At 76.7% G+C, this 15,475-nt stretch overlaps 1 protein-coding gene across 1 annotated transcript in view; it reads left to right on the plus strand.

Moving 5' to 3' along the window:
* The first annotated feature begins 12,995 nt into the window (after positions 1-12,995).
* Positions 12,996-15,475, plus strand: part of FCHO1 (FCH and mu domain containing endocytic adaptor 1) — a 50,147-nt gene continuing 47,667 nt past the window's right edge. Inside the window, exons 1-2 of the mRNA XM_048497807.1 lie at positions 12,996-13,082; positions 14,552-14,626. Of these exons, the coding sequence (XP_048353764.1) occupies positions 13,030-13,082; positions 14,552-14,626 (128 nt within the window). The 5' untranslated portion in view covers positions 12,996-13,029. The remainder of the gene's footprint in view (positions 13,083-14,551; positions 14,627-15,475) is intronic.

Raw genomic sequence — 15,475 nt, forward strand, 5'->3', positions numbered from 1 at the left:
AAATCCTGGGCTCGAGACCAGATCTGCTCTGCAGTGAACTCTTTGCAACCGAACGCCTGGGTTCTGCATCGGGGGGCCCATCCAAATACCCATTAAAGAAAACCCTATCGATGACGTTGTAGTTCACTGATCCTTTGAGTTTAATTAAATTGATAAAATGACTAAAACTGTTCAAATTCTTCATATCAGAAACAGCTTCTTAGGAAAGCTGAGTTCCTTTTTGGATGACCCGCCTGTGAGTCACAGCAGGGATTGTCTCTTGTAGAAGGGGCTTTCTTTTCCAGGAAGCAAACCTGTGGATGCCACCTGTGGATGAGGCATTCTTCCTTCTCTTGTTTTCCAGGAGAAAATACCTCTTCTAAAGAGATGCTAACTATCTACGGAAGAGGCATCCTGTCCTCTCTCAAAGGACGGAATGCCTCTTCTTGCTACCTGCAGTTTTCATAGCTGTCAAAAAATTAAACAGAGGATGGAACGATCTCCTTGCCTATCAAGTCCAACCCCCTGCAATGCAGGAACACACAATCAAAACACTCCCTACCTATGCCCATCCAGCCTCTGTTTAAAAAACCTCCAAAGAAGGAGACTCCACCACTCTCCGAGGCAGTGAACTGCACTGTCGAACAGCCCTGACAGTCAGGAAGTCCTTCCTAATGTTTAGGTCCGTGGTGGCGAACCTTTGGCACTCCAGATGTTATGGACTACAATTCCCATCAGCCTTGGCCATGCTGGAAGGGGCTGATGGGAATTGTAGTCCATAACATCTGGCCCCCCCCACCCCCCCCCCCCCCCACCCCCCCCCCCCCCCACCCCCCCCCCCCCCCACCCCCCCCCCCCCCCACCCCCCCCCCCCCCCACCCCCCCCCCCCCCCACCCCCCCCCCCCCCCACCCCCCCCCCCCCCCACCCCCCCCCCCCCCCACCCCCCCCCCCCCCCACCCCCCCCCCCCCCCACCCCCCCCCCCCCCCACCCCCCCCCCCCCCCACCCCCCCCCCCCCCCACCCCCCCCCCCCCCCACCCCCCCCCCCCCCCACCCCCCCCCCCCCCCACCCCCCCCCCCCCCCACCCCCCCCCCCCCCCACCCCCCCCCCCCCCCACCCCCCCCCCCCCCCACCCCCCCCCCCCCCCACCCCCCCCCCCCCCCACCCCCCCCCCCCCCCACCCCCCCCCCCCCCCACCCCCCCCCCCCCCCACCCCCCCCCCCCCCCACCCCCCCCCCCCCCCACCCCCCCCCCCCCCCACCCCCCCCCCCCCCCACCCCCCCCCCCCCCCACCCCCCCCCCCCCCCACCCCCCCCCCCCCCCACCCCCCCCCCCCCCCACCCCCCCCCCCCCCCACCCCCCCCCCCCCCCACCCCCCCCCCCCCCCACCCCCCCCCCCCCCCACCCCCCCCCCCCCCCACCCCCCCCCCCCCCCACCCCCCCCCCCCCCCACCCCCCCCCCCCCCCACCCCCCCCCCCCCCCACCCCCCCCCCCCCCCACCCCCCCCCCCCCCCACCCCCCCCCCCCCCCACCCCCCCCCCCCCCCACCCCCCCCCCCCCCCACCCCCCCCCCCCCCCACCCCCCCCCCCCCCCACCCCCCCCCCCCCCCACCCCCCCCCCCCCCCACCCCCCCCCCCCCCCACCCCCCCCCCCCCCCACCCCCCCCCCCCCCCACCCCCCCCCCCCCCCACCCCCCCCCCCCCCCACCCCCCCCCCCCCCCACCCCCCCCCCCCCCCACCCCCCCCCCCCCCCACCCCCCCCCCCCCCCACCCCCCCCCCCCCCCACCCCCCCCCCCCCCCACCCCCCCCCCCCCCCACCCCCCCCCCCCCCCACCCCCCCCCCCCCCCACCCCCCCCCCCCCCCACCCCCCCCCCCCCCCACCCCCCCCCCCCCCCACCCCCCCCCCCCCCCACCCCCCCCCCCCCCCACCCCCCCCCCCCCCCACCCCCCCCCCCCCCCACCCCCCCCCCCCCCCACCCCCCCCCCCCCCCACCCCCCCCCCCCCCCACCCCCCCCCCCCCCCACCCCCCCCCCCCCCCACCCCCCCCCCCCCCCACCCCCCCCCCCCCCCACCCCCCCCCCCCCCCACCCCCCCCCCCCCCCACCCCCCCCCCCCCCCACCCCCCCCCCCCCCCACCCCCCCCCCCCCCCACCCCCCCCCCCCCCCACCCCCCCCCCCCCCCACCCCCCCCCCCCCCCACCCCCCCCCCCCCCCACCCCCCCCCCCCCCCACCCCCCCCCCCCCCCACCCCCCCCCCCCCCCACCCCCCCCCCCCCCCACCCCCCCCCCCCCCCACCCCCCCCCCCCCCCACCCCCCCCCCCCCCCACCCCCCCCCCCCCCCACCCCCCCCCCCCCCCACCCCCCCCCCCCCCCACCCCCCCCCCCCCCCACCCCCCCCCCCCCCCACCCCCCCCCCCCCCCACCCCCCCCCCCCCCCACCCCCCCCCCCCCCCACCCCCCCCCCCCCCCACCCCCCCCCCCCCCCACCCCCCCCCCCCCCCACCCCCCCCCCCCCCCACCCCCCCCCCCCCCCACCCCCCCCCCCCCCCACCCCCCCCCCCCCCCACCCCCCCCCCCCCCCACCCCCCCCCCCCCCCACCCCCCCCCCCCCCCACCCCCCCCCCCCCCCACCCCCCCCCCCCCCCACCCCCCCCCCCCCCCACCCCCCCCCCCCCCCACCCCCCCCCCCCCCCACCCCCCCCCCCCCCCACCCCCCCCCCCCCCCACCCCCCCCCCCCCCCACCCCCCCCCCCCCCCACCCCCCCCCCCCCCCACCCCCCCCCCCCCCCACCCCCCCCCCCCCCCACCCCCCCCCCCCCCCACCCCCCCCCCCCCCCACCCCCCCCCCCCCCCACCCCCCCCCCCCCCCACCCCCCCCCCCCCCCACCCCCCCCCCCCCCCACCCCCCCCCCCCCCCACCCCCCCCCCCCCCCACCCCCCCCCCCCCCCACCCCCCCCCCCCCCCACCCCCCCCCCCCCCCACCCCCCCCCCCCCCCACCCCCCCCCCCCCCCACCCCCCCCCCCCCCCACCCCCCCCCCCCCCCACCCCCCCCCCCCCCCACCCCCCCCCCCCCCCACCCCCCCCCCCCCCCACCCCCCCCCCCCCCCACCCCCCCCCCCCCCCACCCCCCCCCCCCCCCACCCCCCCCCCCCCCCACCCCCCCCCCCCCCCACCCCCCCCCCCCCCCACCCCCCCCCCCCCCCACCCCCCCCCCCCCCCACCCCCCCCCCCCCCCACCCCCCCCCCCCCCCACCCCCCCCCCCCCCCACCCCCCCCCCCCCCCACCCCCCCCCCCCCCCACCCCCCCCCCCCCCCACCCCCCCCCCCCCCCACCCCCCCCCCCCCCCACCCCCCCCCCCCCCCACCCCCCCCCCCCCCCACCCCCCCCCCCCCCCACCCCCCCCCCCCCCCACCCCCCCCCCCCCCCACCCCCCCCCCCCCCCACCCCCCCCCCCCCCCACCCCCCCCCCCCCCCACCCCCCCCCCCCCCCACCCCCCCCCCCCCCCACCCCCCCCCCCCCCCACCCCCCCCCCCCCCCACCCCCCCCCCCCCCCACCCCCCCCCCCCCCCACCCCCCCCCCCCCCCACCCCCCCCCCCCCCCACCCCCCCCCCCCCCCACCCCCCCCCCCCCCCACCCCCCCCCCCCCCCACCCCCCCCCCCCCCCACCCCCCCCCCCCCCCACCCCCCCCCCCCCCCACCCCCCCCCCCCCCCACCCCCCCCCCCCCCCACCCCCCCCCCCCCCCACCCCCCCCCCCCCCCACCCCCCCCCCCCCCCACCCCCCCCCCCCCCCACCCCCCCCCCCCCCCACCCCCCCCCCCCCCCACCCCCCCCCCCCCCCACCCCCCCCCCCCCCCACCCCCCCCCCCCCCCACCCCCCCCCCCCCCCACCCCCCCCCCCCCCCACCCCCCCCCCCCCCCACCCCCCCCCCCCCCCACCCCCCCCCCCCCCCACCCCCCCCCCCCCCCACCCCCCCCCCCCCCCACCCCCCCCCCCCCCCACCCCCCCCCCCCCCCACCCCCCCCCCCCCCCACCCCCCCCCCCCCCCACCCCCCCCCCCCCCCACCCCCCCCCCCCCCCACCCCCCCCCCCCCCCACCCCCCCCCCCCCCCACCCCCCCCCCCCCCCACCCCCCCCCCCCCCCACCCCCCCCCCCCCCCACCCCCCCCCCCCCCCACCCCCCCCCCCCCCCACCCCCCCCCCCCCCCACCCCCCCCCCCCCCCACCCCCCCCCCCCCCCACCCCCCCCCCCCCCCACCCCCCCCCCCCCCCACCCCCCCCCCCCCCCACCCCCCCCCCCCCCCACCCCCCCCCCCCCCCACCCCCCCCCCCCCCCACCCCCCCCCCCCCCCACCCCCCCCCCCCCCCACCCCCCCCCCCCCCCACCCCCCCCCCCCCCCACCCCCCCCCCCCCCCACCCCCCCCCCCCCCCACCCCCCCCCCCCCCCACCCCCCCCCCCCCCCACCCCCCCCCCCCCCCACCCCCCCCCCCCCCCACCCCCCCCCCCCCCCACCCCCCCCCCCCCCCACCCCCCCCCCCCCCCACCCCCCCCCCCCCCCACCCCCCCCCCCCCCCACCCCCCCCCCCCCCCACCCCCCCCCCCCCCCACCCCCCCCCCCCCCCACCCCCCCCCCCCCCCACCCCCCCCCCCCCCCACCCCCCCCCCCCCCCACCCCCCCCCCCCCCCACCCCCCCCCCCCCCCACCCCCCCCCCCCCCCACCCCCCCCCCCCCCCACCCCCCCCCCCCCCCACCCCCCCCCCCCCCCACCCCCCCCCCCCCCCACCCCCCCCCCCCCCCACCCCCCCCCCCCCCCACCCCCCCCCCCCCCCACCCCCCCCCCCCCCCACCCCCCCCCCCCCCCACCCCCCCCCCCCCCCACCCCCCCCCCCCCCCACCCCCCCCCCCCCCCACCCCCCCCCCCCCCCACCCCCCCCCCCCCCCACCCCCCCCCCCCCCCACCCCCCCCCCCCCCCACCCCCCCCCCCCCCCACCCCCCCCCCCCCCCACCCCCCCCCCCCCCCACCCCCCCCCCCCCCCACCCCCCCCCCCCCCCACCCCCCCCCCCCCCCACCCCCCCCCCCCCCCACCCCCCCCCCCCCCCACCCCCCCCCCCCCCCACCCCCCCCCCCCCCCACCCCCCCCCCCCCCCACCCCCCCCCCCCCCCACCCCCCCCCCCCCCCACCCCCCCCCCCCCCCACCCCCCCCCCCCCCCACCCCCCCCCCCCCCCACCCCCCCCCCCCCCCACCCCCCCCCCCCCCCACCCCCCCCCCCCCCCACCCCCCCCCCCCCCCACCCCCCCCCCCCCCCACCCCCCCCCCCCCCCACCCCCCCCCCCCCCCACCCCCCCCCCCCCCCACCCCCCCCCCCCCCCACCCCCCCCCCCCCCCACCCCCCCCCCCCCCCACCCCCCCCCCCCCCCACCCCCCCCCCCCCCCACCCCCCCCCCCCCCCACCCCCCCCCCCCCCCACCCCCCCCCCCCCCCACCCCCCCCCCCCCCCACCCCCCCCCCCCCCCACCCCCCCCCCCCCCCACCCCCCCCCCCCCCCACCCCCCCCCCCCCCCACCCCCCCCCCCCCCCACCCCCCCCCCCCCCCACCCCCCCCCCCCCCCACCCCCCCCCCCCCCCACCCCCCCCCCCCCCCACCCCCCCCCCCCCCCACCCCCCCCCCCCCCCACCCCCCCCCCCCCCCACCCCCCCCCCCCCCCACCCCCCCCCCCCCCCACCCCCCCCCCCCCCCACCCCCCCCCCCCCCCACCCCCCCCCCCCCCCACCCCCCCCCCCCCCCACCCCCCCCCCCCCCCACCCCCCCCCCCCCCCACCCCCCCCCCCCCCCACCCCCCCCCCCCCCCACCCCCCCCCCCCCCCACCCCCCCCCCCCCCCACCCCCCCCCCCCCCCACCCCCCCCCCCCCCCACCCCCCCCCCCCCCCACCCCCCCCCCCCCCCACCCCCCCCCCCCCCCACCCCCCCCCCCCCCCACCCCCCCCCCCCCCCACCCCCCCCCCCCCCCACCCCCCCCCCCCCCCACCCCCCCCCCCCCCCACCCCCCCCCCCCCCCACCCCCCCCCCCCCCCACCCCCCCCCCCCCCCACCCCCCCCCCCCCCCACCCCCCCCCCCCCCCACCCCCCCCCCCCCCCACCCCCCCCCCCCCCCACCCCCCCCCCCCCCCACCCCCCCCCCCCCCCACCCCCCCCCCCCCCCACCCCCCCCCCCCCCCACCCCCCCCCCCCCCCACCCCCCCCCCCCCCCACCCCCCCCCCCCCCCACCCCCCCCCCCCCCCACCCCCCCCCCCCCCCACCCCCCCCCCCCCCCACCCCCCCCCCCCCCCACCCCCCCCCCCCCCCACCCCCCCCCCCCCCCACCCCCCCCCCCCCCCACCCCCCCCCCCCCCCACCCCCCCCCCCCCCCACCCCCCCCCCCCCCCACCCCCCCCCCCCCCCACCCCCCCCCCCCCCCACCCCCCCCCCCCCCCACCCCCCCCCCCCCCCACCCCCCCCCCCCCCCACCCCCCCCCCCCCCCACCCCCCCCCCCCCCCACCCCCCCCCCCCCCCACCCCCCCCCCCCCCCACCCCCCCCCCCCCCCACCCCCCCCCCCCCCCACCCCCCCCCCCCCCCACCCCCCCCCCCCCCCACCCCCCCCCCCCCCCACCCCCCCCCCCCCCCACCCCCCCCCCCCCCCACCCCCCCCCCCCCCCACCCCCCCCCCCCCCCACCCCCCCCCCCCCCCACCCCCCCCCCCCCCCACCCCCCCCCCCCCCCACCCCCCCCCCCCCCCACCCCCCCCCCCCCCCACCCCCCCCCCCCCCCACCCCCCCCCCCCCCCACCCCCCCCCCCCCCCACCCCCCCCCCCCCCCACCCCCCCCCCCCCCCACCCCCCCCCCCCCCCACCCCCCCCCCCCCCCACCCCCCCCCCCCCCCACCCCCCCCCCCCCCCACCCCCCCCCCCCCCCACCCCCCCCCCCCCCCACCCCCCCCCCCCCCCACCCCCCCCCCCCCCCACCCCCCCCCCCCCCCACCCCCCCCCCCCCCCACCCCCCCCCCCCCCCACCCCCCCCCCCCCCCACCCCCCCCCCCCCCCACCCCCCCCCCCCCCCACCCCCCCCCCCCCCCACCCCCCCCCCCCCCCACCCCCCCCCCCCCCCACCCCCCCCCCCCCCCACCCCCCCCCCCCCCCACCCCCCCCCCCCCCCACCCCCCCCCCCCCCCACCCCCCCCCCCCCCCACCCCCCCCCCCCCCCACCCCCCCCCCCCCCCACCCCCCCCCCCCCCCACCCCCCCCCCCCCCCACCCCCCCCCCCCCCCACCCCCCCCCCCCCCCACCCCCCCCCCCCCCCACCCCCCCCCCCCCCCACCCCCCCCCCCCCCCACCCCCCCCCCCCCCCACCCCCCCCCCCCCCCACCCCCCCCCCCCCCCACCCCCCCCCCCCCCCACCCCCCCCCCCCCCCACCCCCCCCCCCCCCCACCCCCCCCCCCCCCCACCCCCCCCCCCCCCCACCCCCCCCCCCCCCCACCCCCCCCCCCCCCCACCCCCCCCCCCCCCCACCCCCCCCCCCCCCCACCCCCCCCCCCCCCCACCCCCCCCCCCCCCCACCCCCCCCCCCCCCCACCCCCCCCCCCCCCCACCCCCCCCCCCCCCCACCCCCCCCCCCCCCCACCCCCCCCCCCCCCCACCCCCCCCCCCCCCCACCCCCCCCCCCCCCCACCCCCCCCCCCCCCCACCCCCCCCCCCCCCCACCCCCCCCCCCCCCCACCCCCCCCCCCCCCCACCCCCCCCCCCCCCCACCCCCCCCCCCCCCCACCCCCCCCCCCCCCCACCCCCCCCCCCCCCCACCCCCCCCCCCCCCCACCCCCCCCCCCCCCCACCCCCCCCCCCCCCCACCCCCCCCCCCCCCCACCCCCCCCCCCCCCCACCCCCCCCCCCCCCCACCCCCCCCCCCCCCCACCCCCCCCCCCCCCCACCCCCCCCCCCCCCCACCCCCCCCCCCCCCCACCCCCCCCCCCCCCCACCCCCCCCCCCCCCCACCCCCCCCCCCCCCCACCCCCCCCCCCCCCCACCCCCCCCCCCCCCCACCCCCCCCCCCCCCCACCCCCCCCCCCCCCCACCCCCCCCCCCCCCCACCCCCCCCCCCCCCCACCCCCCCCCCCCCCCACCCCCCCCCCCCCCCACCCCCCCCCCCCCCCACCCCCCCCCCCCCCCACCCCCCCCCCCCCCCACCCCCCCCCCCCCCCACCCCCCCCCCCCCCCACCCCCCCCCCCCCCCACCCCCCCCCCCCCCCACCCCCCCCCCCCCCCACCCCCCCCCCCCCCCACCCCCCCCCCCCCCCACCCCCCCCCCCCCCCACCCCCCCCCCCCCCCACCCCCCCCCCCCCCCACCCCCCCCCCCCCCCACCCCCCCCCCCCCCCACCCCCCCCCCCCCCCACCCCCCCCCCCCCCCACCCCCCCCCCCCCCCACCCCCCCCCCCCCCCACCCCCCCCCCCCCCCACCCCCCCCCCCCCCCACCCCCCCCCCCCCCCACCCCCCCCCCCCCCCACCCCCCCCCCCCCCCACCCCCCCCCCCCCCCACCCCCCCCCCCCCCCACCCCCCCCCCCCCCCACCCCCCCCCCCCCCCACCCCCCCCCCCCCCCACCCCCCCCCCCCCCCACCCCCCCCCCCCCCCACCCCCCCCCCCCCCCACCCCCCCCCCCCCCCACCCCCCCCCCCCCCCACCCCCCCCCCCCCCCACCCCCCCCCCCCCCCACCCCCCCCCCCCCCCACCCCCCCCCCCCCCCACCCCCCCCCCCCCCCACCCCCCCCCCCCCCCACCCCCCCCCCCCCCCACCCCCCCCCCCCCCCACCCCCCCCCCCCCCCACCCCCCCCCCCCCCCACCCCCCCCCCCCCCCACCCCCCCCCCCCCCCACCCCCCCCCCCCCCCACCCCCCCCCCCCCCCACCCCCCCCCCCCCCCACCCCCCCCCCCCCCCACCCCCCCCCCCCCCCACCCCCCCCCCCCCCCACCCCCCCCCCCCCCCACCCCCCCCCCCCCCCACCCCCCCCCCCCCCCACCCCCCCCCCCCCCCACCCCCCCCCCCCCCCACCCCCCCCCCCCCCCACCCCCCCCCCCCCCCACCCCCCCCCCCCCCCACCCCCCCCCCCCCCCACCCCCCCCCCCCCCCACCCCCCCCCCCCCCCACCCCCCCCCCCCCCCACCCCCCCCCCCCCCCACCCCCCCCCCCCCCCACCCCCCCCCCCCCCCACCCCCCCCCCCCCCCACCCCCCCCCCCCCCCACCCCCCCCCCCCCCCACCCCCCCCCCCCCCCACCCCCCCCCCCCCCCACCCCCCCCCCCCCCCACCCCCCCCCCCCCCCACCCCCCCCCCCCCCCACCCCCCCCCCCCCCCACCCCCCCCCCCCCCCACCCCCCCCCCCCCCCACCCCCCCCCCCCCCCACCCCCCCCCCCCCCCACCCCCCCCCCCCCCCACCCCCCCCCCCCCCCACCCCCCCCCCCCCCCACCCCCCCCCCCCCCCACCCCCCCCCCCCCCCACCCCCCCCCCCCCCCACCCCCCCCCCCCCCCACCCCCCCCCCCCCCCACCCCCCCCCCCCCCCACCCCCCCCCCCCCCCACCCCCCCCCCCCCCCACCCCCCCCCCCCCCCACCCCCCCCCCCCCCCACCCCCCCCCCCCCCCACCCCCCCCCCCCCCCACCCCCCCCCCCCCCCACCCCCCCCCCCCCCCACCCCCCCCCCCCCCCACCCCCCCCCCCCCCCACCCCCCCCCCCCCCCACCCCCCCCCCCCCCCACCCCCCCCCCCCCCCACCCCCCCCCCCCCCCACCCCCCCCCCCCCCCACCCCCCCCCCCCCCCACCCCCCCCCCCCCCCACCCCCCCCCCCCCCCACCCCCCCCCCCCCCCACCCCCCCCCCCCCCCACCCCCCCCCCCCCCCACCCCCCCCCCCCCCCACCCCCCCCCCCCCCCACCCCCCCCCCCCCCCACCCCCCCCCCCCCCCACCCCCCCCCCCCCCCACCCCCCCCCCCCCCCACCCCCCCCCCCCCCCACCCCCCCCCCCCCCCACCCCCCCCCCCCCCCACCCCCCCCCCCCCCCACCCCCCCCCCCCCCCACCCCCCCCCCCCCCCACCCCCCCCCCCCCCCACCCCCCCCCCCCCCCACCCCCCCCCCCCCCCACCCCCCCCCCCCCCCACCCCCCCCCCCCCCCACCCCCCCCCCCCCCCACCCCCCCCCCCCCCCACCCCCCCCCCCCCCCACCCCCCCCCCCCCCCACCCCCCCCCCCCCCCACCCCCCCCCCCCCCCACCCCCCCCCCCCCCCACCCCCCCCCCCCCCCACCCCCCCCCCCCCCCACCCCCCCCCCCCCCCACCCCCCCCCCCCCCCACCCCCCCCCCCCCCCACCCCCCCCCCCCCCCACCCCCCCCCCCCCCCACCCCCCCCCCCCCCCACCCCCCCCCCCCCCCACCCCCCCCCCCCCCCACCCCCCCCCCCCCCCACCCCCCCCCCCCCCCACCCCCCCCCCCCCCCACCCCCCCCCCCCCCCACCCCCCCCCCCCCCCACCCCCCCCCCCCCCCACCCCCCCCCCCCCCCACCCCCCCCCCCCCCCACCCCCCCCCCCCCCCACCCCCCCCCCCCCCCACCCCCCCCCCCCCCCACCCCCCCCCCCCCCCACCCCCCCCCCCCCCCACCCCCCCCCCCCCCCACCCCCCCCCCCCCCCACCCCCCCCCCCCCCCTCCCCCCCCCCCCCCCACCCCCCCCCCCCCCCACCCCCCAATTCCCATCAGCCCCTACCAGTGCCTATGGCCTACAATTGGCAATGCTGACAGACGCTGATGGGAATTGTAGTTCCTGAACATCTGGAGAGCCGCAGGTTCCCTACCCCTGGTCTAGAAGGAGCTTAATTTCTCTCCTTCAGATTGCCACAATTCCTCCTCTCTCCACCTCCAGCCTCCTTCCGTTTAAGAGCATTTCAGCTGAATTCAGTGGCTGCTCAGAATGGCATGGGAAGAGTATTTGCCATCTCTTCTCTCCCCCTCCCCCCTCTGTATCTTGGAGTGGCACTGGGATGACTCTCGCTTGTTTACGTAGTGACTGGCCCCGGGTGGCACCATTGCTGCCCAGCAAGCCAGCTTTTTGGGTCAGGAGAAAACAGTTGTGTGCCGGAAGAAATGCTGTAGAGCCGAGCCAAGCAGGGAGAAGCAAAGATCCCGCAGAAACCAGCACCGCTTAATCTGGGCCCTAATTATTTGCTATACACTGGAACTTGTATTGGCTTATTCTAATTTTTATGTGTGATCTAGTCAGGACCATTTCTGGGCACTCTAACTTCGGGGGACTGTTTGCAACGTGAAATAATTCTGCTGTCAGTTTGAGCTACAGACAGATGTGTTATGTTAGAACCAGAAATAATTTGATTTTTGCATTCAGCTTCAGCTGGTGTTTTGAGGTGTTTGTGGATGGGGCTCCAGGGCCCTGGGACCAACTATTTTGACAAGGATATTGACAAGCTGGAACGGGTCCAGAGGAGGGCAACCAAAATGGTAAAAGGTCTGGAATCATTGCCCTATGAGGAGAGACTTAGGGAGCTGGGGATGTTTAGTTGGGTGAAGAGAAGGTTAAGAGGTGACATGATAGCCATGTTTAGATATTTGAAGGGATGTCCTGTTGGAGCAAGCTTGTTTTCTGCTGCTTCAGAGACTAGGACCAGGATTAATGGGGTTTAAGGTGAAGGAAAAGACATTCCACCTAAACAGAAGGAAAAACATCCTGACAGTGAGGGGGAAGGGAAAGGGGTTTGTGAGCCCCTTTGAGTCTCTTCACAGGAGAGAAAGGGGGGATGTAATCCAATTCTTCTTCTTCTTCTTCTTCTTCTTCTTCTTCTTCTTCTTCTTCTTCTTCTTCTTCTTCTTCTTCTTCTTCTTCTTCTTCTTCTTCTTCTTCTTCTTCTTCTTCCTCTCTTCTTCTTCCTCTCTTCTTCTTCTTCTTCCTCTCTTCTTCTTCCTCTCTTCTTCTTCTTCTTCTTCTTCCTCCTCCTCCTCCTCCTCCTCCTCCTCATTTTCAGTTATTTGAGATAGCTTCATACAAAAGGTAGTCCAAATACTGACAGTGGAATGCACCACCTCGGAGTGTGGCGGAGCCTCCTTCTTTGGAGGTTTTGAAAGAGAGGCTGTATGTGCTTTGATGGTGTGTTCCTGCATTGCAGGCGGTTGGACTTGATGGCCTTTGGCGTCTCTTCCAACTCTATGATTCTATGATTCTATTTTGCCTGGTGCCAGTCCCTGAAATATCAGCCCCCTGTTATTCAGAGCAAAGCAGGGCAATGCATGAAGGACTTTGCAGCTGCAGGTTTGGAGTAATGCCACATTACAGTCAGGGCAGCACGAAGAGGCCAGAGTGCCTCCCCTTTACTACACTGGCTGAAAGTACGAGTGTCATTCAGATTCTGGAAAGAAGCCAGAAGTGGCCCACTGACCCCTCCCTGGTGGTTTTGTTTGGCCCGTTTCAGAAACAGAGACTTCGATGGGAATTCCTGAAGCAAAAGAGGAGAGTTCCTCTTTTTGAGGGGCTTTTTGAGAAGAGGGCCGAAAAAAAGAACTCGTGAACAACACCTCTTCCCATTTTGTGCTTATTTGATGCTGTTCTCGGCCATTAGGTTTTTGTAGCCCCTGAAGTTTGGGAAACTAAGATAAGCTTTGCCTGGCCTATCCTGCTAACATTGACTCTCCGTCTGTGATTCTCATGAGGCATACGGGTGCTTGCTGTTTAGACCTAACAAATGCCCATTTTCTGTGTTCAGAACATGCTTCCACTTTGGGTCTTTGTAAAAGGTCCCAGGTTCCATCCCAAATGTCTCCAGGTAAAGAATCAAGTGTTAGGGGAGACCTCCCCCCCCCACCCCAGAGCATTGTGTCAGTCAGCTGATTCTGTATAAAGCGACTTGATATGCTAACCACATTTAGTGTTTCTCAAGTCGTTTCCTTGTTTCCTTCCTACAGGGAGAAAAGAACCATGGTTTTGACGTTCTGTATCACAACATGAAGCATGGACAGATCTCTGCCAAGGAACTGGCTGATTTTGTGCGAGAGAGGTACAGACTCACTGAGGGTGGGCTGCCTCCCCCCGTCTCATCATACATCATTCATTAATGTCTTCATCGTTGGTGTTTCCTCATGCCAATTTTACACCCTGTGGTTGCAGAGTGTAGGTTTGTTGATCTTCCCCCAAGCAATATTATTAGCTGTTAAGATGAGCTTTGTAAGAGCTGAGGTGCTAGGCTATAGGAGAGCAACTTGTAAGAGCTCAACTGCATTTCAGTTGAATGGATTTGCTGGTACCCTGTTTCCCCGAATAAAAGACATCCCCTGAAAATAAGACGTAGTAGAGGTTTTGCTGAAGTGCAAAATATAAGGCATCCCCCGAAAGTAAGACGTAGCAAAGTTTTTGTTTGGAAGCATGCCCGACGAACAGAACACAGAAAAATAAGACATCCCCTGAAAATAAGACATAGCGCATCTTTGGGAGCAAAAATTAATATAAGACACTGTCTTATTTTTGGGGAAACACGGTATGAGATAAAATTTAATAAACTCACAAGCAATTGTTCTTGGTATATGTATTTTAAGAAAGCATACTTTCAGATCTAGCAAAAGAATGAACGTCTGGCTTCTTTTAATGGCCATGTGCAAGAAATCTGTTCTCACCAATTTTAATCTCTGCAGCTGAAAAGTGTTGGTTTATTGATCTTTTCTGATGTGATTGACAGAGTGAGATTTGCTGGCATGCTGTGGAAGGGACAGTTGGGGGTGCCACTGTCTTCGCCATTGATCCCCTCCCCCAGGTTTTGGCAGGATTTTCCCTGGGGGTCCTCTGTTGGTCATTGTCCTAGAAATAATCTTCTCCACAACTAAGCCTAGTCCTATGTTGAGGGTTGACCTGTGTATGTGCTGTGCTTTTAAAATCACACTGCGTGACAGTAGAATTTGATAGAGGGCCCAAAAGCTGGGGTATCTTGACTTTCTAAAAAGCAGTCCAGTATGTAGTTCTTATGGTTCTGGGGAGAACCCAAATTGGAAAATGGGGCAAACCTTAGTGAAATCTGAGGCTTGGCCAGGATTTCCGGTGTCTCTGGTGTCACTGAAATAGGCACAGCTCCTCAACCCATTTACAGTGCATGTTAAATGATCAATTGAGTCAATATTTACATGCCGAACCTCTGTTCTCTTCAATGGAGAATTTCCTCTACCGTGGGGCAGGCTGTTTACACAAACCATACATGGCTGTTCTTGTTGTGAAGGTCTGTGCACTAAAAGGCATTCCTTTGCCTCCAGGAGCAGAGCGAGGGAGAACGGCTCCCAGGGCACACGTGCGCCCTGCCATATCCCTGCCCCGCCTTGGAATGCCCCATCCTGGAATGGCCCTGCCACGCCCACACCCTGGGGCATCCCGCCCCTCTTGTCCCATTGGCGCTACGCCACCGTTTGTCTCTGTTGCCTTAATATGTGTAGGATGAGAATTAGTGCACCTTACTGATAATCTTTCTCTCTTTGGTCCTCCAAGGGTGACTGTGGAAGAGGCCTATGCCAAATCTATGGTCAAGATGTCCAAGATGGCTGGAAACAGCACCCAGGTGGGGTGAGTACTCAGTTGGATCCTTTCCGCTGCCCCCCCCCCCCCTTTTTAGTGTGATTCTAATTGACCTACACCAGCAGCTCCTGCATATTGCACTACATAGCGGAGTGTGTTTCTTTGGAAGGGAAGTGATGGGCAAGCACTACTAACAACAAGTTAGAGAATAGTTAAATATGAGATGCTGTTCGGAGGACATATAGTAATCAACATTGAATCTTCAATTTGGAGTTGATTACTGTATTAACTCCAAAGGAAGATGATCCCAAATGATCCCTAAAAAATATTAAAATAGAAGCCCCCCCCCCCCCCCACAACATTATACAGATTTGAAAACATTATTGGATACAAATATAACTTACATGCAAATTAAAGGAGACTCCCCTCTTTTTTGGGATGGCAAGCCCTAGCCTAGTCTTGTGTGATGCTTTCACTACGTAAACATTTTGTGTGTGCTTTATTTCTAGGTTTTACTGTGGGGTTTTATGTGTGTGTTGCTGTGCTTTAAAAAGACAGGCCTGCAGATTAAGAAAGAGGGAGCTGGATGTGTGATTGAAGTGTGTTATGATTGGATGGTAGCTGTCCTTTCTGGGAGAGACTTGACCCGCTGTTTGCAAGAGGCTTTGTGGGAGAGACAGTCAGGGGAGTGTGAGAGAAGAGTGGGGGAAAGAGTGAATTGCTGAGAGAGAAATATGAGTTCTGTGTGGAAATTATGAGCTGAAGTGGCAAGTGAGGAAAATTAGCCTTTGGGGCTAGGTCTATTAAGGAATTTTAGAAAACATATTGGAAACTGTTATACCTAGCTATAATAGGTATACCTAGGTATAATAGTTTATGCAATCTGTCAGAACCCAT

Source organism: Sphaerodactylus townsendi, linkage group LG05 (assembly GCF_021028975.2).
Source record: "Sphaerodactylus townsendi isolate TG3544 linkage group LG05, MPM_Stown_v2.3, whole genome shotgun sequence".
Classification (NCBI taxonomy): Eukaryota; Metazoa; Chordata; class Lepidosauria; order Squamata; family Sphaerodactylidae; genus Sphaerodactylus; species Sphaerodactylus townsendi.